The sequence below is a fragment of the Cavia porcellus genome, unplaced genomic scaffold (assembly GCF_034190915.1).
Source record: "Cavia porcellus strain 051 isolate PalLab524CR breed Dunkin Hartley unplaced genomic scaffold, mCavPor4.1 scaffold_18, whole genome shotgun sequence".
NCBI classification, from domain to species: domain Eukaryota; kingdom Metazoa; phylum Chordata; class Mammalia; order Rodentia; family Caviidae; genus Cavia; species Cavia porcellus.
This window is the reverse complement of record NW_026947501.1, coordinates 16818976-16842177: the sequence shown is the minus strand read 5'-3', so window position 1 is coordinate 16842177 and position 23202 is coordinate 16818976. Positions and strand designations below refer to the sequence as shown.

The window sequence follows — 23202 nt, the reverse complement described above, 5'->3', positions numbered from 1 at the left end:
AAGGTTCTTGTTCGGCCCGCCAGTCTTCTAAATCAGCAAAAAGACTCAGTACCAATTCGCATTATCCAGTAAATTGGATATCAATTTGTATACTGGTAATAATTACAACAGTTGCTAATAGGACTGTCATTTCAGCGACTAGCTTGAAGATGGAAGTATTCTTTGGCTGTCTTGGTAGTCATTTGTATAGCTACAATCATATTCCTAGAATGCCACGTTGAGCTGCAGTTTTCTATTATAAAGTCTTATTACTTTGACAACTTTTTTTAAAGACAGTCTTGCTAATGAAAATAAGTTAAATGGATAACTTTGGTTTCTGATCGCGTTTGAGGCTTTGGTATGCCTTTTGGTCTCTCGCGGCTCCTGTAGCATCCCTAGTAACCGCGACCCTGGTAACCGCCCGCCAGGAGCTGCCAGGTCGCCTGAGGCCGAGCCAGCTCACCTGCCCCGGGCCAGCGCTGGCGCTTTGGCCTCGGAGGTGGGGTGATGGCCGCCTCACACCGGCAGGCCAAACTGGCAGCCGCTAGTCTCCACCTGCCGGTAAACCCCAAGACCGGAGCGCGGGTCGCCCAGTACGAACGTGAAGATCTCTTAGAGGCCCTGGCGGCGGCAGCCTCGCAGGAGGAGGATGAGGTGTTGCGACCGGGGCGTCTGTAGTGCGAGGGCGGGACGTGGGCTGGGGCTGGGACTGGTCGCCGGATGAGTGCGGTTTAGAGGTGGTCCAGGTTACCGCCCAGCGAGGACAAACTAGAGACGTGGTGCTTTGTGCAGACCCTCCCTACCTTGTGATCCTGGTTCTACCGCCTTGTCTTTGCCCCTTCGCGCCTCCGAAAAAATACTCAAACCGAGAAAGTTTGGTTTGCTTGCTCTTTCTTTCTCTTTCTCTTTCTCTTTCTCTTTCTCTTTCTCTTTCTCTTTCTCTTTTTCTTTCTTTCTTTCTTTCTTTCTTTCTTTCTTTCTTTCTTTCTTCCTTCCTTCCTTCCTTCCTTCCTTCCTTCCTTTGTGGTACTGGAAATCAAACAAAAGTTTTCTTTACTAAACAGATTGTAGTGAAACTTTGTTGGAGAGGATTTTTTTTGCTGTTTCTAGAGTGCAACGTGCGGAACCCTTACTCTCCACCCACCGGCATCTGTTGGGAACAATTTTTTTTCCACATTAAGGAAGACTGGTCTATCCCACAGTAAATAATGTAAAAATTCAGGTAAATCAACTGGGCCCTCCGGGGTTGTTTTAAACTTTGTGGTTATCAGCAGATTTTTAGCACAGTACATTAGGGTTAGATGTTTAAAACCATGGAGAATCCAGTGGATGGATCAGATGCAGATACAGATAAGCATCTAGGCAAGCAAATTACTGAGATCCCAGTGTTTCCTAGGGGTCTTCAGGGACTTTTTGCAAAAATCAATTTTTCAGTGTCAGATGTGTTTTGCACACCTGTACAGCAGGTGGAGACCAGAGTCTGCCATCTGGTCTATTCATTTAGAAGATGAGAAGCTTGAATTTTGCAGTGTAAGTCTCTTTATGCCCACTTAATCAATACCATATGTCCATATGTTTTGCTTAAATACAAAACACTGTAGTTCAATGTGCTGGGTGTGGTAGCACACGCCTCTAATCCTAGCACTTGGGAGGCTGAGATAGGAAGGTCTCTGAGAGTTCGAGGCCAACCTGGGCTACAAAGTGAGTTCAAGGCCAGCCTGAACTGTATAGTGAGACCCTGTCTCAAAAAGATAAAAAACAACACCAAAAATACCCAAAGCATTATGATTCAGAGTTTTTAAAAATCACCGACTACTTTGAAATTCTAGACTCTGTAATCTATACTAAAATTGTCAAGGAGAATATCTGTAGCAAGTCTTTTATGGCCAGTATTTTACCAACAGGCAGACAACTTGAGGGTATATAGAATAAAGCAGATTTGAGACCCTGAATGTGAATCAGAATTGGAGTTCTAGAACCACTTGCACACATGAGAAAGCTACATTTCACATAATTTGTAGTAGGTGCGTGGCAAGTGTGAGGTCCTGAATTGGATTCCCGGTCCCTACGAAACAAAACAAAACAAAACACAGGTAGCAAAAGAGACAAAATGATAATGGAAAAAGATTTAAATGAAAGAATTTGGAATCCTGGATTAGAATCTATTTTTCTTTTTTTAGGATGTATTTTTTGCTACTTGCTAGGTGCGATTAGGATGTGACTTTCTTAGAACTCAGTTTCCTTATCTGTAAAAGTACTATAATAATTGTTTCTCTTTCATGTCTCACTCATCTGTTAGAACCGAATGAAAGAATGTATGCCGTATCTAGAGAGCACTTTATATAAATTAGCACTAATTATAGTAACTGCCAATGGGACAACTTGCTAGAAAATCAATTTTTACTTTGGTCTGTGGTGATAGTTGTTTGTATAGTTGTAATTATATTTCCAGATAAGGAGACTGGTTTGGAGGCTGTTGTGATAATTTAGGTGCCAGAGGCAGTGATTTGGACTTCAGGGGCCTGGGATGAGGGCAAGACATGGAAGATCGTTCTCGAATGTTAGGACATACTTTGGTTCAATGTAAAGGCCAACTAGAAGGAAAAAATCAAGGAGGCTTATTCCCAGGTTTCTGGTTTGAACAGCTGTGTGGAAGGTACATATTGCTGAATTAGAGACTACTGGGAGAGGAGTAGATCTGAGGGATGAGTGGAAATCAAGGTTTTAGTTTTAAAAATGGTAAACTTGAGATGTCTGTGGAACCATGTAGAAATGTCTAGGAAGAAGTTAGGCCTATGGAGATCTATGGGGCCGGGGCTGAAAAAGTACCGGGATCAAACAACCTCACGCTTGCCAGGCAGATCCTTATGTCACTGAGCTAAACCCCCAGCCCTGGAAATTTATGTTTTCAGCATTTTTAAAACTGTAGCAATGAATAAAGTCACTTAGGGAGAGCACTGAGGAGGCAGAAAAGGCTGCTATAGAGTTCTTAAGAACCACAACATTTAGGCTGGCTGTGCAGCCTAAATCCCAGCACTCAGAAAATCACAAGTTTCAAGGCTAGCCTGGACTACATAGCAAGACCCTGTCTCAAAGAATAGAAAACAAAACAAAACCCTCCACATTTAACAGGCAGGTAGAGCAGCCAGGCGGAGGAGCAGCCACGGTGGTGGGGTAAATATGCAAGAGTGTGGAGGGTCCCTCATTCATTGTAGCAATAAGGGGGAGTGTCGCATGCTGCGTTTCATCCCTGGGGATAAGAAGCCCAAGCAGGAAAGTTCGGTAGATAAGGTGAAAGGACGTCCTTCTGATGGTTTCTGTTTTCCTAAGAAATAAAAATCAAGGATTACAAAGCATTTGGATGGTGGAGGTGGGTGCAGTTAGAGGAGCGAGGGAAAGGTGAACAGAATTGCTGGAGAGGTGGCAGCGTGCCTGCTGGTTAGGTCAGGTGTCCACTAGACATTACTCAGTGTTTAGTGCAGGATTTATATCCACAAAACATCTTTTGTCTTTTTGCAAACTTACAAAACCAGCCTGAGCAACATTGCTGAGACAGTTGTTTCTTAAAAAAAAAAAAAAATCAGATGTTACATAAAGGCTTTAAGTCCTGCTTCTCCCAAAAAGAAAATGTGGATACCCACTCTGTCCCCAGTGGTAGCGGCTGTTTGAAATTGTTATATTGTTTATTCTTCTGAGCTTTTTTCCTATTTTAATATATGGTAACATGTTATAAAAATATAGATGTACCATTCTGCAGCTGAGTTTTTCTCTTTTTATTATTGGGGCCAGGGGTGGGGTAGCCATGTTAGTACGTGTAGGTCTGCCTCATCGCTAACAAATCCTTTCCAAAGGAAAAAAATTTAAGTAAAAATTTCAGAGTTGCAGATACAACTCAGAACATTCCTATGGGTACTGCTACTAATGAAGCAACAGATGCCAGAAGCTTCATTATCTAAGTGGGTCAAGCCATTCTCAGGAAGATTATCTTCTGATCAAGTGACAGCATTTACAGTGCTCCACAAAACCCAAGATGATTAAAAGGAGAAAAAGTTATATCCATGCCTATGTTGATATACTACATGCTTTCTGAGTGTGGACAATTTAAGATGAAATTAGAATTGGAAGTCTTTTTTTTTTTTGTCTTTGGAAGCCAGTCTCTCACTATGCAGTTCAGGCTGGCCTTGAACTCACTTTGTCGCCCACACTGGCCTCAAACTTCCAGAGACCTTCCTGCCTTAGCCTCCCAGGGCTGGGATGACAGGCATGCGCCACCTCGCCTGGTTTGGAAGTCATTTCTTAGTTGTGTTTGTTTTAGGTAAAACTCTGTGACATCAGTTTATCTGGAAAGCTCTATCTTGTGTTAACATTATTAAGCTGAACATGGAATTAGGTATTATGCAAATGTATTATTTATCAGATCGGCCATGTCTCTTTAAAAGCTATTCATCTTTCTCGGTCTTTTTCAAATATAGTGGTACCTCAATTCACAAACTTAATTCGTTCCACAGTTCTGGAAAAGATGGCCATGGCCATAGTCATCACCTGATGCAGTTTAGAAACAAAAACAAAATTTTACCAAATGCTTCAAAAAGTGTTCTTGAATCGAGGCACCACTGTAATTTTTCCAGGTCAAAAGTACATTTGATCATTTTTGTTTCACTGATTGAGATAAAACTTTAAGAAATATTCTGTAAGAATAAATGAGAACACATGGAGGCTTTTGCCTAAAATAGTTCTTTGAAATAACCTTCCGAGTTTTAAGTACAGTTTTCAGTCTTTTCCTTAATATTCAGTGGAATGAATGCAGCTCTTTAATTAGTATTCTCTGCATGATTCAGTCACATGTAACTATTCTCTTCATATGGAGAAACCTGTATTTTTTTAATTGTACATTTATTCATTCAACAACTACTTATTGGACATTTGCCACTGATCAGAGCCTTTTCGAGACACTGGGAACACATGAGTGAAGCAGACAAATCTCGTGTTTGCAAGACCTGCCTTGTGGGAGGGCAGGCGTTCAACACATGGTAGTTGAATACTCCTGGGAAAATAAAGCAGAGGAGGGAGGACAGCGAGGGGAGGGAGACGTCGTGATTTCAAATAGGATAGTAAATGAAGACATGTTGAGAAGCTGACATTTGGGCAAAGACCTGAAGGGGTGAGTTCAGTCTGCTGTGCAGATTTCTGGGGACCAGCATCCTAGCGAGAAGAAGCAACAAGTGCTGATTCTTCAGGCTGCAAACTGGACCCACCAGCAATGGTGAGGAACACATTACAGAAATAGCAGAAGACATCAGAGTTCTCTTACATGATTTATATAACATACATTAATCAACTTTTTTATCATAGACTTGTTTGTCTAACAAATTTGGACATATCAATTCTTTTGAAGATAATGTTTCCTTTTATTTGTTTTCTCCAAATTCCCCCAAATAGTGCAACACTGGCCTCTTGTACGCTGTTATTATTCCATAAAGAAACTCACGTCAATAGCTACTTTTTTTGTGGTACCGGAAATTGAACTCAGGACCTCACGCTTGCCAGGCAGGCACTGGGCCACTGAGCCATATCTCTCGCCCAATGGCTATTATTTATAATTGACTTTTCTGAATTTTCATATTGAGAGAAGGTAAACATTTGTTTTTCTAGAGTCTTGCCTGATTGAATCTGTAATTTTCTATCACACATATACTTTTTAAAATTTGAGTTTATTCCAAACAGCAGGCTAAATTTACAACCGTGGTTAACAGTCTTTTATACATAGTGTCATAGGTAACTTCAAGTTTCTCAGTTGAGAACACATTAAAGTTTTATAAAGAAACAGGTTTTATCTCAGTTGTATATGCACTTTTTCTGTACAATATATACATACATACAACTATGTATATACATACAACTATGTATATGCAAAACCGTCTTTCCTCTGTTCTCACTCTCAAAGTCTGTGTCACCTATGGGAATTACTACTCTTATTGTCCCCCAGGGAAGATTGCTCTAAAGCCAAGCATGGTGACACATGGCTATAATTTCAGCACTCAGGAGGCAGAGGCAGGAGGATTGCCTTGAGTTTGGCGAGTTCATGAGTTCAGGCCAGCCTGAACTGTGTAGCAAGATCCTATCTCAGAAAACCAAACCAAACAAACAAAGACTGTCCTGAAAATTCCCTCAACTCCCCTCATGGCCTCTTAGTCCCTTCTGAGGTCTCATCCGACACACTTTCTTAAAAATCCATGGAGAATTTTGTCCCTGACTCTCATCCCCTGCTCTGGCATACCTTGGGAGTCACTGCAGAATTCCAGCTCAAGGAATGGCACTGGCCCTGCGGTTTATAGCAGGAGGAACTGTGTCCCTCTTCATCTCAGAAGGAGGCTCATTGTAGAAACTACAAGGTGATCTGTACCAGGTGAGCTGGTACGTGCTTGTAACCCCAGCCACTCAGGAGGCTGAGGCAGGAAGATCAGAAGTCTGGCAGCCTGGGCAGCTTAGCAAGACTCTGTCTCAAAACAAAGTTTTTAAAAGGGTGTGGAAATGTGGTTTAGAGTAGAGTGCTTGCTTGCTCAGTGTGTACAAGGCCCCTGTCCTCTATACCAGTATCAAAGACATAAAAAGTAGTCTGGTTCCATTCTCCTATAATGTAAATAATTCTTGTTGGTTCATTCAGGAACTCAACTACCCATGATAAAATTAAGTATCATTTTCTGGCAATTTGATCTCACTTTCCCTTGTTCTTAAAGAAGAGGAGAGGAAAGTGTACACAGCCCTCAGGTAACACCTAACAAGGTGCAGACCCTTTGTGAATCAGCACCTGGATCAGTGCCAGTTTAACGTCTTTGATTCCAAACACCGTGTAACAGGTTTTTCTCCTGACAGGATGATTCTGACACCGACTCTTCTCTGGAAATAAGTATAAACTATGATGACATCATGAGCTTTTCTGACATGTGTCACTCCAATAAAGAGTATTTCAAGAAGCTGGAAGAGCTGAAGGCGGCTCACATAAAAACTATGGCAAAATTAGAGAAAATGTACTGGAATAAATTAAACTTAAAGGACGTTCAGCCAGTGACTGTCAGGGAAGATGTTCCTAGCAACTCTTCCAGGTAAGTTTTCTGTGTCATTGTGGACCATAAAATCAAATGTGCACTAAAAATGTGGAACAAAATTACTTTAGAATATTTTCTCTTAAATAACCTTTCGTGCTTTTAATAATACACAAAAGTATAATTTTATTCAACATGTTTTAATGACTTACTGGTTTACTAGGTGACTTCTTTCTTTGAGGTCATTTGGTGGCCATTTGGTTTTTCCTTTTTTTTTTTTGGTCTTTTTCGTTTTTTATCGGTACCAGGGATCGAACTCACGACTGCCTGCTTGCAAGGCAGGCGCTTATGCCGCTGAGCTAAATCCCCAGCCCCGGTTTTTCCTTTTTGATGAACTACTCACAGACCTGTAGATATGTGTCAAAAAATTCCTGAGGATTTAGCTCGATGGCATAAGGCCTGCCGAGCAAGTGTGAGGCCATGAGTTCCATCCCGGGTACCAAAAAAAAAAAAAGTGTAGATTGTGTCATTTTAAATGATATATACCAAAGTTTAATTTTTTTTTTTTTTTTGTCTTTTTCGTTTTTATTGGTACCAGAGATTGAACTCACGACTGCACACTTGCAAGGCAGGTGCTTATGCCTCTGAGTTAAATCCCCAGCCCCCAAAGTTTAATTTTAAAAGCCCATTCTGATATGTGGGTTAACGTGAACTCATTAAACTTATAGTCTAAAGATGCTGGTTTCAGTGGTACAGGCCTATAATTCCAGCTACTTGGGAGGCTGAGGCAGAAAGGTCTCAAGTTCAAGGCCAACCCAGACAACTTAGCAAGTTGTTTTAAAAATTAAAAATAGCTGGAAGTATAGCTCAGTGATAGACCCTCATATATCTATATATATCTATAATATATATATTTATAAAATATGTGTTATAGATAAATATTTTATATATTTACATATCTATATATATTCTATATATATTGAGAGAGCAACAGAGAGAGAGATACATACCAGTATAGTATAGCTGATACCGGTACCATATCAGGTATAGTATATACTGTGTGTGTATTCAATAATACCTAGGTTCATGAACACATCTATTCACAATTTAGTTCCCCAACAAAAGCTTTCAATAAAGTTTTCTGTTCAAAAACTCCACATTGGATGACAAACACAACTGCAGCCATCTTCCCCAGAAACATAAAACAAATTAAGTTCATGAACCGAATAAATTAAGTTCAGTTCACTCAACAGTTCTGGTTGCAAACCGAACTGAATGATAACCAAATCATATTCAAGATTAGGTTCAGTGTTCACCTTATAGGGGAATTTTTTTGCAGAATTATGGAAAAAACCAAGTTTGTGAACATATATGTATATATATAAACTTTGTATATATATATACACACACTAACATTTAATTTTGATATGTGGATTAACATGAACTCATTAAACATATATGTATAAGTTTATATATAATACATATTTACTGAAATATATATACATCTACTAAACTTTAATTTTACAAGCCCATTCTAATTGTGGTTTAACATATTAGATATATGTTATGAGCCAGGCATGGTAGCACATGCCTATAGTCCCAGCACTTAGAAGGCTGAGGCAGGAGGATCATTGTGAGTTTGAGACCAGCCTGAGCAACAAAGTGAGCTTAAGGTTAACCTGAACTGCCTAGTGAGACCTTGTCTAAAAAAAAGATACATGTTATGTATGTGTGTGTGTGTCTGTGTGTGTGTGTGTGTCTGTGTGTGTGTGTGTGTGTATATATATATATATATATATACACATACATGTATATATCAGTAAATATGTATATACTATATAGTACATATATGCATACAAACATATTCTACAAATAGAAACAGTACAAAGTGTTTAGGACTAGGAGACATGAATCTGACTTATGCTTTCAGAATAATCTGTAATTTCAAGAACTGTTTTTGCTGTGAACTCACTTGTGTTGAAACTTGAGGCTAGTCTCTATTCAGTTCACTCAGCTGGTCAGTGGCAATTGTGCATTTCCTGTTTGCTACGCTTTGCCTGGGCACCGAGAGTCAAAACTAAGGTGCCCTCAAGGACTCCAAAGGGTGGTTGAGAAGCAAAAATTGCACTACAGCATGTGAGAGCTGTTAATAAGTGGAAGAAGAGCCTGATGTGTTGCACACCTGTAATTCCAGCTATTTGGGAGACCAAAGCAGGAGAATCTCAAATTCAAGTCTAGCCTGGGCAACTTAGTGAGATACTGTCCCAAATACTAAAACAGATTTTTAAAGGGCGTGTAGCTCCGTGGTACTGGTAGAGTGCTTGCTTAGCATGCATGAGTCCTTGGGTTCAATCCCAGCACTGCCAAAAGAGAAGAAAGGAAACAAAGGATGGCGGGAGGAAAGAGGGAGGGGTAGTGGAGTACATGGTGTGTGCCTGTAATCCCAGCGCTCTGGGAGACTGAGGGAGGGAGGAGAATTGCAAATTCTGGTACAACCTGGGCAGCTTTGCGATTCAGCAACACCGTGTCTGAAAATTAAAAAATGGGCTGGGTAATGTAGCTTACTGTGAAGACCACGGGTGTAATCCTCTGTACTACAAAAAAGAAAAGGGAGGAAGAAGCAGTTGATCATGCTAACTTGGTGAACGGATATAGGAAAGAGTTTTACCCAAAGTATCACAGTTCAGTCTTGAAAAAGAAATACAAAGATTAAAAAAGAAACAAACTGTATTATGTACATATACCTACTTCTCAAGTTGAATGTAAACTTCGTGTACTCTTAAGCGTATACTTGTAATGTAAAAATTTAAATTTTAAAAAAAGTTGCACACTCGGGAGGCTGAGGTAGGAGGATTGTTGCAAGTTTGAGACTAGCCTAGGCTAGAAAGTGAGCTGAAGGCCATCCTGAATTGTATAGTGAGACCCTATCTCAAAAAAAAAAAAAAAAGGTGCAGCAGATTCGGGAAGCAAGGAGTGGCCCAGGAGGCAGCAGAAGTCATGTGTGCAAAGGCATGATGGCATGAGAAATCCTGGTGTGTGCGAGGAACATCCCATGATTGGGTATAACTTAAGACCAGCGAGCTAGGTCAAAAGTAGAGAGAGGTTAGACTGGAAAGGTAAACAGAGACCAGTCCTAAAGAGCTTTATGGTCTAGTCATTACAGCAATCAGAAGTCATTGAAAAGTTTCAAGCAGGGAAATGACATGATCAGATACATGGTTTAGTATGTGAATACTAAAAAGTATGGCACATTTAACAGAAGTTAGACAGAGATCCTCTGACATGTCAGGTTCCTTCTCTGGAAAATGAGGGCATTAACAGATATCTCTCTGCTCAGTTCTAAGTAAAAGTAATAATTTTTACAAATCCTGTTCAGTTCCTCTCTCCCAGTTGGTTATATTCTCATCTTAAAAAAATACATAACTCTGGAGCCAGGTACAGTGGCCTGTAATCTGAGCACTTTGAGAGACTGATGCAGGAAGACCACAGGCTTGAGTTCTGCCTGGGCAATTTAGTAAGACCCTATCTCAAAATAGAAATAAGAAAGGGCTGGGATGTGTGTCAGTGCTAAGGGCCTGTGTTTAATCCCCATTACCAAAAAAAAAAAGTGGCTCCAGCTTAATTTTTATGTTTGTCACATACAACTTTGTCTCTTCTTCTCACTTAGTTCTGAATCGGAAAATAATTCCTGTTGCCCTGTTGTGTCAATGACATCACTTTCGGAGCCAGACTTAGTGCCGTCTTCCTCTTTCTATACTTCCTCTGAAGAAGAGCTGGCCAACCCAGAAAAAGAGCATCCTAAGAAAAATAAAAAGATGACCTATGCTAAGGAGCTCATCAACAACATGTGGAAAAACTTTTGCGTTGAAGATTATATTCAGGGTAAAGATACTGACTTGCAAGTACCTGAAAAAACAAGGAAGAAACCAAAAGAATGGGTGTCCAGAATTACAATACCTGTACCTTTCCAAATGATGATTAGAGAACAGAAGAAAAAAGAAGAGGCCAAGAAATCTAAGTCAGATATTGAAACAGGACAGAAACTGCTCAAAAACGAAGATGATTCAGAGTGTAAGAAGAAATTCCGAGCCAATCCAGTCCCTTTGAGTGTCCTCCTTCCCCTCTATCATGAGCTAGTTAAGCAAAATGAAGAACAGAGGAGGGCCAGGAAGGAGAAAAACAAACAAACACTTTTGGCCTTGCAAAAGCCATTTACGTTTATTGCAAGGGAGGAACAGAAGCAAGCAGCCCGGGAAAAGCAGCTGAGAGACTATTTGAAGACTAAAAAGAAAACCCACCAGTTTAAAGCCCGACCCATACCTCTGTCTAATTATGGTTCAGCTACCAGCAACAAATTAAAAGAAGAAGAGCACCTTAGAAACATTAGAGCACAGCTGAGAGCCCAGAAGTCAGCCGCTCCATCTTGTAGACCAGGTCACAAACATAGCAGGAGACCCAAGTATCCTGAACAGGCTGGAAAATCAAGGAGCAGACACAAGGCCAGGTCCCAGACTCCTGACGCTGAAGACCTTCCTAAGGAGTCCAAGAAACAGTCCTCAGAACACAAGTGGCCAAAACCCTCAGCAGCTCAAAGACCACCTGTATCCTCGAGTAAATCTGCTGAGAGGCAGAACGTTCTGTCAGATGAAGAAAATTTGAAACAAACGCGTTGGTGTTCTCTGTCACCAAGGCACAAGTCACCAGGCAGAAGTGCAAGTACAAAGCCCGCGTCCTACAGCTGCACACCCCCAGCGCCCACAGCGTCCTCCAGGGGACGGGAAGAAGCCATCAGGTAGGGGCTCGGACTGACTGACTTGTGCTTGCTAGGCTAGTGAGTGTCGCCCTATTGCTTTTATATTGGTGACTGAAAATATTAAGAAACTATTGTATTTGTAACATATTTTACTATATCATGAACATTTTGCTCAGGGTGTTCTTTAAAGAAATGAATATATTTTCCATCTTGTGACTCTTTAGGGAGAGAAAAGGCTACAGTTACCCTTGACTGAATTTTCAGTTTCACAAGTCAGATCCTTCCCAAAAGATTGATTTTTGACCCCCAACCTTTGAATCATCTCGTGTTAAATGTTTGTTAAGCAACTTTCTCCTTGGCATAAGGTGAATTAAGCCTTAGTTTATTGCCCTCAGGAGATCACTTGAGGAAAAGAAAATGTTGGAAGAAGAAAGAAATCGGATCTTAATTAAGCAGAAGCAAAGAATGAAAGAATGGCAGAAACTCCTGACAACCCGGGCTAAGGCTTATGACCCACACCAAAGTTTAGCTCAAATGTCTAAATCCAAAGTAAAATATCTCAGGTATCCTGAAAGAATTCGGGACACTGGTTTCCAAAGTTTCTCTCCCTACCCCTTTCCCTCCTTCCTTCCAATCTTTTTTTTTTTTTTGTCTTTTTGGGACTGGGCCTAACGGTGTATTTCAAGTTAGTCTTGAACTCACTTTATAGCCCAGGTTGGCCTCAAATTCACAGCGTTCCTCCTGCCTCAGCCTCCCGAGTGCTGGCTTTACAGGCACGTGCCACCTACCCAGCTGCATCGTTTTTTCTGTATGGAGAATGGAACTCACAACCTTGCGCTTGCCAGTTGGGCATTTGTGCTACTGACTAAATCCCCAGCCCCTCCGTCTGTTCTTTTACAAGGTCTTACTCTGTGGTCCAGGCTAGGCTGGACTTGCACTGTGTAGATCAGACTGGCCTCACACTGCTCTGTGTCAGCCTGCTGAGTAGCTGAGGTTACATGCATGCTCCACCATGCCTTATTTTGTTTTTTAAAATCAGTGGATACCAAGGCATGAACAGATTGAAAATGATAATGGTATTTTAGTTTATAGATTCAAATTATGCTTATATTCAACGTGTTCATTGTATACAAACATATGCACACATCCTCACGGTGAGAACCAATGTAAACACTCACCTCTGAGAACCATGAAGCTATGTTGATGAACAAAAACTTTTTTTGTGGCCATAGTATATGTAATCTTATATTGGCATGTAACCTTTTTTCATGTATATATCTATCATCTATCTATCTACCTACCTATCATGTATGTATCTACTTTGGTGGTGGTTACTGGCGAAAGAATCCAGGCCTAACCTCTACCCTTGAGCTATATCTCCAGCTCTCTTCATATTATATTTGATTGTACTATAAAATAGTGAGAAAAATCTTAATTCCCATAGTTAAAGCACTTTAAAAAGCTTTCCACATAATCTCATCATTTTTTTTTTTTTTGTCTTTTTCCTTTTTATCGGTACTGGGGATCGAACTCAGGACTGCCTGCTTGCAAGGCAGGTGCTTATGCCACTGAGCTAAATCCCCAGCCCTCCACATAATCTCAATACTAGGATTGAACCCAGGCCTTAAGCATACTAAACCCACTCTCTGCACTGAACTATACTCCTAGCCCAGAACATTTTTTCAGTAAACAGGTATGACAAGTTTTATTCTAGATATGCATAAAATCTGATAGCAAATATTAACACATTTTTGTTAATTAACACCAATCATGTGATGTGTTGATTAACATGCATGTCAGTATTACACGATATATGTTGCTTTTTAAGGTTTTTTTCAGCACTTTAGATTAAACCCAGAACCTTCACACTGAGCTATATCCCCAGCCCTTTAAAAACAATTTTTTTTACTCTTTTTTTTTTTTTTGTCTTTTTCATTTTTTTATCAGTACCAGGGATCGAACTCACGACCACACACTTGCAAGGAAGGTGCTTATGCCGCTGAGAGCTAAATCCCCAGCCCCTAAAAACAATTTTTTAAAAAATTTTTGTTTGTCTGTTTGTTGAAGACAGGGTCTTGCTATGTAGTTCAAGCTGACCTTGAACTTAGTGTGTAGTCTAGCTGGCCTCGAACTCTCAGTGATCTTCCTGCCTCAGCCTCCCAAGTGCTGGGATTATAGACGTGTGCCAGTACCCCCGGTATATATTTTTCATTTTGATACAGGATTTTGTAAATCATTAAATTACCCACCTTGAGCTCAAATTTAGTCTTATTGCCTCACCCTTATATTAAAAATAAAGATATCCATATAGTACTTAGAACCCCTTCACAGAATTCTAGAATTCTGGAGTACAGAGTTTGAAAACCAGTGTTCCAGGTGTTGCACATGAAAATATTCATGTTTAAGTAAGAAAATACCTCCCCAAAACTAGGTAAGTAATATGATTTACTAATTTTTAATTTGGTTTATAAGAATTAAAGATATATATATATATATATATATATGTATTTGCTTTTAATTACAATGAGTATACCTTTATACTGTAGCACTGATTTATTGATAGGAACTTAATTTTGTGAATGAGAACAGAAATTTCCTTAGATGTTATTTATATATAAGAAGTAAACTAATTTTAGCTGGATATGGTGGTGCATGCTTATGCTCTCAGCATTTGGGATGCTGAGGCAGGAGGATTACGGTGAGTTCCACACCTGCTTGGGCTGCATAGTGAGTTCAAGGCCAACCTGAACTATATAGCAAGACCCTGTGTCAAAAAAAAAATTTTTTTTTTCATTACACCAACTTGTTTATAATTAATAAGAATGATAATTTTAAAATATAATTATTTTCTATAGGCTATGAAATACTATCTTGTTTTAATATTTCTTACATAGAGAAAAGCACCATAGTTTAATTCATTATAGACATAGACAGTTGTCCAAAGAGATTTCTGTTCATTCATATTCCTTTCAGTGCTATGACCTCATGCTCCCCAATTCCTTCTGACCTGCTTCCATTTAATTCACTTCCACTAATCTTTAAGAGATCTCATTTATGGGAAAAAATAAGAACAAGATCCTATTTTTCCAAGAAATTCTTTAAAGATAATATATCTGATTTGGATCAATTGTTTTATATGATACTTTTTTTTTTTTTTTTTTTGGTACTGGGGATCAAACTCATGAGCAAGCAGGCGCTTATTCCACAGAGCAAATTTCCAGCCCTTTGTTCTTGGCTTTGTACACTTACAAATGATGTAATCAACAGTCATTCATCTCTTCAGGCCAGTTTTAAGCCTCTGAGGACATTAGGCCTTGAAGATTTCAGAAGTCAAAATATGCAAACTGTTTCCTGGGCAATAAAATAGGTACTTTCAGAATCTAGGATTTTTACTCATGAGTTTAAAACACTAATTAAGATAAACTATGCTCACACCTTTTTTTTTTTTTTTTTTTTTTTGGTACTGGGGATCGAACACATGACCTTATGCTTGCCAGGCAGGTGCTTAGGCCACTGTATGCTCATAATTTCTGATTGGTCCTCTAAGCAAAGTGCTATATATTTGAGTTTATTTTCTTACATGGCCTTTTACAAGTCTACTTCTTTTATCTGATTTTAGAAAGAATGAAAAGGAAAGAATGAAAGAATACCGAAGAGAACTAGAAGAAAGAGAAGAAAAATTAAAAATGAGGCCACTACTATTTGAAAGAGTTTCTCAGGTTGTGTTTATTGGAATTTAAGAGCTAATGTCAGCCTTTTGCCTTGTTTTGTTTTAAAATCTTTAGCTCCCAAATTTACTGTCCACTTTTCTTGTGTCATGTAATTATTGAGATATGTTGTTTCTGGGACAGCTTCTTCAGATTAGCCAAGGAAGTGATTTTGCTTAAATTTTGAGCATAAATCTTCATAATGAGGCACATAACCTTGATAAAGAACATGCTGATAATCCAGTTCTCAAAATATTATTCACAACCTGTTTTTCTTAATGACTGGCCTTTAAGTAGCAATTTGGTTATCTATTAAAGTGAAGCTTCATTAAATGACTTGGAGATCCTTGAAGAATTAAAAAGTGAAACAAATGACTAATTGAATCAGATTTATTTCTGCCAATTAAAAATGAGTCTATTTTATGTATAATTATTAAAAAGACTTCCTTGTTATTCAGAAAACAAATTGGTCATATAGGCAGTGAATCCTGATTTGTTTTCTGAATGCAGACTCATTTTTACAATCTTTCTCTTCAGGGAGATTTATCAATTTCAGTTCATGTTCTCCTTTGATCTTGTAGGTAAAGGGTTTGTTTGAGTGACATTGCTTAATAACAGAAAAGCACTGGGGGTTATAGCTATTACATTATGAATTTCAAGCTGTTACAGTTAGACAGTGGACAGCTGCAGCACTTACCTGTGACAGATGAGCACAGCTGCAGGATTGCACTTGTCAGTGACTCACCTGTGATGATGGACGTGTAATGTAGGTGAATCTACACAGTAGAATCTCTCAAAATTGTGTAATCTTTTACTTATTTGGATATAATTTTATGCAGTGGCTTTTTAAGCATGGACTTTAAAGAAAGTTTCAAGTTTAGGAAGAAGAAATCATTTTAAACTCTTCTATGTTGTATCGCATAGTGATTACTTTTTTAACTCAAAGAAGCTATCCCTATTTTCCGTCTGCAAATGCCTCAACACCTACCCTCCTACCCAGCAGTATTGAGCATTAAACCCAGGGCCTCACACATGCTATGCAAGTGCTCTACCTCTGAGTCGTATCTCCAGCTCTATTTATTTATCTATTTATTTATTCAACAGCATTTTACTAAGTTGCCCAGGCTGGCATTGATTTTTTTTTATAGTCCTACTTTTGCCCTCCGAGTAGGATGATAGGCACATGCCACCTCGTCTACGCAGACTGCATGTTCTATTCACTGCTCTGTTGATCTCTACCCAGATTTTCCATATAAATCTTGCTTTTATCTTCACTCCACTTGAGTCTTCCTGGAGGTTATAATTTAGATGGCTGAGAGCTTCATATTTCTTTCCCAACTGAGTTGGTCAGAAAGACCTGTCGAGTTTTTCACTAAGTAGTCTTCCCTGCTGGTGAAATGCAAGGGTAACAACTATTAACTCTTTTCTCAGTTATAATTTAACTATAATTTGAATTATAATCTGACTAGTCTTTCTGCCTTCAGTTTTGCAAAGCCACCTATTATACCTTTCCCTTGCCACTGATGTTCTTCTGCCAAACGTTAGCCTGTAGAGGCCTTTAGGAACCTTGGTAATAGTGACAGTCCTCCATTCTCACTGATTCCATCTATCCTCGTTGTCACTAAGTGGTATCAAGGGGCCTTGTCACTAACTTCTTTAAGCAATGCAATAAGGTAAGTGTCAAAATATTACTGATGAAGAAACTAAAGTTCAAAGAAAGTAACTGATAAGCTTATAGTTAGTAAATGATAGATCTAGAATTGGAACCCAAGTTGATTTGCTTCCAGTCCCTTAACCCTGACCTGTGCTGCTCCCAGAAGATGAATTCAGTCTCGCCCTGGTATCCGTACAGAATCACCGGTGATTGGCCTCTTTGTCTCTCACTGCACTTTCCTGTCCACTTTATGTTTCCTCCATGTTTACTCTGTAGTTTCGGGTCACACCATACCACTAGGCTACATTTAAACGTCGAGTCTTTGTGTTGTTTTCTAAACACCCTTAAAGTCTATTTTTACAGTACTCCCCCTCACTGAAGTCAGTGTAGTACAGTCAGAAACAGTGGAGCTCCCTTCCAGCCCTTTAGTTTTAAACAGCACCATATGGCCGTTCTTCCTTCCAGTGTCCTAAGCGAGGAGAAAATAAAGTAACAGTAATCCAGGAGATCTAAAAACGCGTGTGTACTGCATCTCCCAGTCTAGCCCTTGGCCACCTTTACCCTACTCCCACCTCGTGTCATGCATGCAGTTAAGATCCGAGTGAATTCTGGGACAAGCGTGCCTGCTGAGATCCCCTGAGACACTGCAGCTTCCTGTCAGTCACTCCTGGAGAGTCAGGTGACATACCTGGGCAGAGGTGCGCATCCTTGAAATTCTGAAAGCCTGGTGTAACTGGGGATTGCGGCTGCTCCTGTGTGCTATGGCCTCGGCAGTGCCCCTGCTTTCCGGTCACCCCAACCCCATTTTCTGTCTCTGCCATATCTTTTATCAGCACAGATGTGCCCTTAGCACAGCTTCCCATGATCTTCAGTGAATTGTAGCTGCTTGCCACCTGCTCCTGGGGGTATTCTTGGCAATTCTTGGCTCATCACACCCAAGGCCTGGACTGGACCTGCCCGTTATGCAGTGTGGAGTACACAGACTCTTCCTGCGCTGTTTCCCAGGCGGAATGGGTGCCCCTTCCTCTGTGTTGTTTTACCCGCCTGGTGCACATCTTTCTTTGCCCCTCCCCACAGTGTTGGAAGTTATCTGTGTAATGGGCCCTCCTCCCTTTTAGGCAGTCCATTTTAAGGACAGTAGCCCAGTCTTTGCATTCATAGTAATGAGTGCCTAAGACAGTGTCTGGCCTGGTAGGATTGTCAGGGAGCATCAATAATTCTGATCACCTTACACAAACAGGGACCTTGTGTTTTCTTTTGGGGTTAGTTGGGCCTGAGAGTGCTACTCTGATGTATTAGGGACAAGTCAGCATTAATAAACAGTTCTGTCATGCTGTGAGTCCCCAGTCCCTAGGCACCAGAGACAATGTGAGCAAATAAATGTGTATATGTATATATATATTTTTATATCCATAAAAAATGTAAATGTGGAAAAGCATAGATTGGTTTTATACTTGATATTTTGTCTTCCTCTTTTGGCCCTCATATATGATGTTCCCTTCACTCAAAAAGCTTTTCTCCATACTGTCCCAAAGTCATGTGAGAGCTTGTTATAAGGTAAGTATTCTGTTATTGTTAAATACATGGAAGATTTACCACAAACTAAACTTCTAATGAAGTTTCCCGTCAAACTAGGGGCAGACTTTCATCAGCTTTTATTTTAGTTTTTGGAAGGAACAAAGGTAATCCTTCTTTGCAGTTATTGATAGTGAAAGAAAATAACCATACAACTGTTTTAACAGTTCCATTTATGTCATAGTCTTAATAGTTTTTCTCAGGAATGCATGGGAGAAGTATTTCTTGCAATTAGAAGTAGTTTACATTGTTTAGCTTGATGTAAAATGTTAAAAGATAATTCTATATATAGAGTGATTTTGGCAGTGAATCACCTTTATTTTGGCTTTTCAAAAATCTAAATAGTTGTATCCTTTAAGCCTGTTTTGCTGTGATGGTTTCTTTTTCTTTTTCTTTTTTTTTTTTTTTTTTTTGTCTTTTTGGGACAGGGTCTCCCTATGCAGTTTAGTCTGGCCTTGGGCTCACTTTGTAGTTTAGGCTGGTCTGAAATTTACAGTGATTGTCCTGCCTCAACCTCTCAAATTTGGGGATACAGGCGTGAGCCACCATGCTCTGCTTGCTATGATGATTTCTGCTAACAGCTGCTATTCAAAAATATTCACTTACAATTTTTGCTTTGCTCATTTATAAGTTAATTGTGGAATCCTAGCTGTCAAGTTACTGTAGTGGAATATGCCTGTGACTCACTATAAAACAAGCTATGTCATCCGTTTCTTGGAAATCACAGGATTTATTAACTAAGTAAATATTAAATTGAATTTTAAACCAAATTCAAATGAAGACTTAATAGCATCAACTTTCATTAGCATCTTTTTAATGCCTTTTACATTTACTGCTTAAATAATGTAATATTCTTAGTGTTCAGAGTTAGGTTTGGGGTTTCTTTATTTTTTCCCCTGGTCTTTGGGCAGAGTTCTCATGTTTCACTTCTAGTCTGCCAAGGCTTGACAGTTGCAATTCATACTTTAAAAAAAAAAGCAAAAAACAAAACTATTACTGTGGTTGCAGAAGTTCAAGGGCTTTTTTTTTTTTTTTTTTTTTCATTTCCCAGCATGCCAGGAAATTTATGCACTGTAACCAGTCTATTTTGGTTTCTCCTATTTATCACTAGACTCCATGGGGCCTTATTATGCTAGAATCCATGGGCAAGGCTCATATCTGACAATTGCATTGGTGATGTCAGGCTTTGGGCCACCTTCAAACTTCAAAGTGACCACTGTCACTTAGAGAACAGTGTAATAGAGTAGAAAAGGCCAGTAAAGTCAAGACAATTGATTCTATTACCCTTGTGACCTCTGGAGAGGAATCTTCATTTCTTGATGTTTTTTATTTTGGTTTGGTTTGGCTTTCTTTTTCTTTTTTTTTCTTTTTTGACAAGGTCTTGCTATGCAGTTCAGACTGGCCTTGAACTAATTTTGTAGCCCAAGCTGACTTCAAACTCACCAGTAGTCCTCCTATCTCAGCCTCCAGAGTGCTGGGATCACAGGTGTGTGCCACCATGTCCAGCTGGTTTGGCTTTTGAAATAGGTATTGCTGTGTAGTTCAGGCTGGCCTTGAACTCACTAGAGTCCAGACTGGCCTCAAACTTGCAGTGATCATCCTGCCTCAGCCTCCTGAGTGCTGTCAGTACTGCTTGCTTGACAATGTCTGAATAGTGGAGTTAAGTTGAGTACTAGCCTTTATCCTTTGCAGTGTGGGGTACTGTTGGTCCATTAGAACCAGGGCATTCTTTAGGTGAAAATCCAAAGGACAACTCTTGGCCCTATACTAACTAGTTCACATTCACCTATAAAAGCTAAAATGTATAAAAGCTGAGGCACTAATATGAACACAGTCACTTTATAGTTCCATAAAGCCTGTGGTCGCAGAAACTGTGATGCTTTCAACTTGATAGAGCTATCATGAGTCCACAACCCCAACAGATCCTCACACTGAGAAGGGACAGTCCAGCGCTTTGAACCCAGTTCTAAACCCATGTCCACTTTATTATAGTGTTTGCTTTCTACATGGGGTAGGGATAGCAACATTGATGATTTTATTATCTTTGGTAGATTTGGGATATGGCTTACAAAGAGTAAAAATTACAGTAGGCACAAGAAGAGCAGTTCACTATCACATGATCTTATTTTCTTATTTTTCTCAGTACTTTTATATAGTCATAAAGATAATATACAACCTAAGTATGATGTGAAGAATAATTGCAAGTCCATCCCCATTGCAGTTACCACTTAGGTTAACAAATAAAGCCAGAACACCAGCACCCCAGAAACCCCTGTGTGTCCGCCCAGATCACAGCCCTGTACTGCTTCCCTAGAGGTAAACACCGTTCTTACTTGTTTATGTGTTGGTTATTTTTGCAGTGCTGGAGTCAAACCCATAGTCTTAGGCATGCTAGAGAAGTGCTCTGCCACTGAGCTGCATCCTAGCCGCTGTTCTGTTTTTTCAGATAAGCACTTTCGTGTTTTTCTGTGCAGTTTTGCCGCCTATGTGCCTGTGCCCAAATAATGTAGCTCAGTTCTTCCTGATTCCAAATTTTAGGTAAATGAATGATACTATATGTAGTATTTTGTGACTTCCTTCTTTCTTTGTATTTTATTTATGGTGCCTACCAATGATATGATAGATAACTATAGTTATTTTCATTGCTTTCTGTTGTATAAATAGGTCCTGGTACATTTACCCACCAACGGTTGACAGATATCGGGCTCTTTACAATTTTAAGTTATCACAGACAGAACTATTCTGAACATTCTTGTATGTGTCTCCGGGGGCACATGTATGGTATTTTTTATAGGTACATACCTAAAATTATCATTGGAGGTCGTAGCATGATGTGTATTTCAATCACTTTTGATGTCAGACTTAATTTTCACTGGAGCTTTTAACTCATACATTTCTAATGAAAGTTTAAAGTCTTTGTTTTCATCTAAAAAGATTTGTCTTTCCTATAGAACAATGCGAGAATGGCAGCAGAAAAGCATTATTCTAACAAACTAAAAGCACTAGGAATATCTGATGAGTTTGTTTCAAAGAAAGGCAAAAGTGGAAAAGTATTTGAGTACTTCAGCAATCAAGAGATGAAAAGTTTCACTGGAGATAAAGAAAGGTAACATATATAAGATATCTGAATGGTTTACCTTTGAAAAAATTGTTACTTACAGGAAACTGTACTCGTCTCATATTTAAAAGAAAAACAAAACAGCTATCACCTAAGGGAATGCATACAAACTGTCGTAAAACATTCTGATATTTTACCGTGTTTGACACAAATTATTACGTGGTGATGAAGTACTTTGTTTTTAAACAAAGTAGGTTTCTGGCTGACATAAATAATGAAAATAATAGCATGATTTCAAATGAAGTTTAAAGAGTCAGTCATTCAAGTTTCAAAATAAGGTGGTTCTCAGAGGAATATTTAATTTCCCAATTGGCACTTTATTTCATAGTTTTCTTTGATAACAAGTTGGAATTTGTGGAAGACTGGCTACACGATGGTACACACTGCAGAGGGTCTGTATGCCTTTTAAACCATTCCTTTTTCCTTTGAAAGATTGATGAATTTCTTCCTCTAGCTTTAATGAAGAGGAAAAAGTAGAAGAGCGAGAAAATGGGGAAGAAAATTATTTTATTGATACCAGCAGTCAAGACTCTTGCAAAGAGAACGCTGAAGACGATGAAGAGAGTGGAGAGGTGTCTGCGGAAGGGTAGAATCGCTCAGCGGGCTCCTCTCCGTGCCCTGGCAGCAGCTGGCAGCAGCTGCGCCTGTGACGTGAGGACGTCCGCCGGGACATCTCCATGTGTGCATGTGTGCGGTGCTGTGCACAGAGACGTTACAGCCCAGAGGCTGGATTCAGATGATGGTGATTCGGTCAGTGAAAGCTCCCCCCTCCTTTCTTCTGAGAATTGCAACCTGTGGTCTGTTTGCTATGATGATCTTGTATTTTAAAAGTGTTTGGAAAAAAGATTTGAGAATCACAGCTGTCACAAACTGATTAATTAAAAAAATAGGCATTATGTTTGGTGGGGAAAGGGATTTGGATAGAGAGGAAAGCTGGGCGTAAGCCCAGCATTTGAAAGTTTGAGGCCAGAGGATTGCTGTGAGTCCAAGACCAGCCGGAGCTACATCACTACACCTGTCCCAAACGGCAAAACAAGGCAGAAAAAGAACTGGGAGGAGACAGAAGTATCTGGCCCTGGTGGTTTATTTTAAAATACAGGATTTCTCGAAAACTTGAATGAATAAAGATTTTAAATTATACTGTTTTCATACTCTTTTTCTTTGTAATACAGTTCACAAAATTAATCCACAAATTCAACTGCTGGGTTTTTGAAGTTTCTTTTTCTTCTTCTTCTTATTTTTTTTTTTTTTTTTTTTTTTTTTTTTTTTTGGTACCAAGTGTCCAACTCACGACCTCACACTTGCCAGGCAGACGCTTACGCCACTGAGCTAAATCCCTGGCCTTGATTTTGAAGTCTCTTATCTGGGCCATT

General features: G+C 39.5%; 1 protein-coding gene across 3 annotated transcripts; it reads left to right on the top strand.

Annotated features, from left to right (window-relative positions):
- Positions 1-366: 366 nt before the first annotated feature.
- On the top strand, positions 367-22969 carry Fam161a (FAM161 centrosomal protein A). Of its 3 annotated transcripts, XM_013150062.2 has the most exons (8): positions 481-633; positions 1090-1201; positions 6853-7082; positions 10690-11814; positions 12171-12338; positions 15395-15494; positions 21663-21817; positions 22284-22969. In XM_013150062.2, exons 3-8 carry the CDS (start codon positions 6907-6909, stop codon positions 22417-22419), a joined length of 1860 nt encoding a protein of 619 aa, XP_013005516.1. In that variant the 5' UTR covers positions 481-633; positions 1090-1201; positions 6853-6906; the 3' UTR covers positions 22420-22969. The 3 variants fall into 3 exon arrangements, with proteins under 3 accessions (XP_013005514.1, XP_013005515.1, XP_013005516.1); XM_013150060.3 differs by lacking the exon at positions 1090-1201 and having other exon boundaries at positions 367-633; XM_013150061.3 differs by lacking the exons at positions 1090-1201; positions 12171-12338 and having other exon boundaries at positions 370-633.
- The last annotated feature ends 233 nt before the right edge of the window (positions 22970-23202 follow it).

Coding starts and splice junctions, on each gene's coding strand:
- Fam161a (XM_013150060.3), top strand. CDS start 487: ATGGCCGCCTCACACCGGCAGGCCAAACTGGCAGCCGCTAGTCTCCAC. Junction 634..6,852: donor CCTCGCAGGAGGAGGATGAG/GTGTTGCGACCG, acceptor TTCTCCTGACAG/GATGATTCTGACACCGACTC. Junction 7,083..10,689: donor GTTCCTAGCAACTCTTCCAG/GTAAGTTTTCTG, acceptor CTTCTCACTTAG/TTCTGAATCGGAAAATAATT.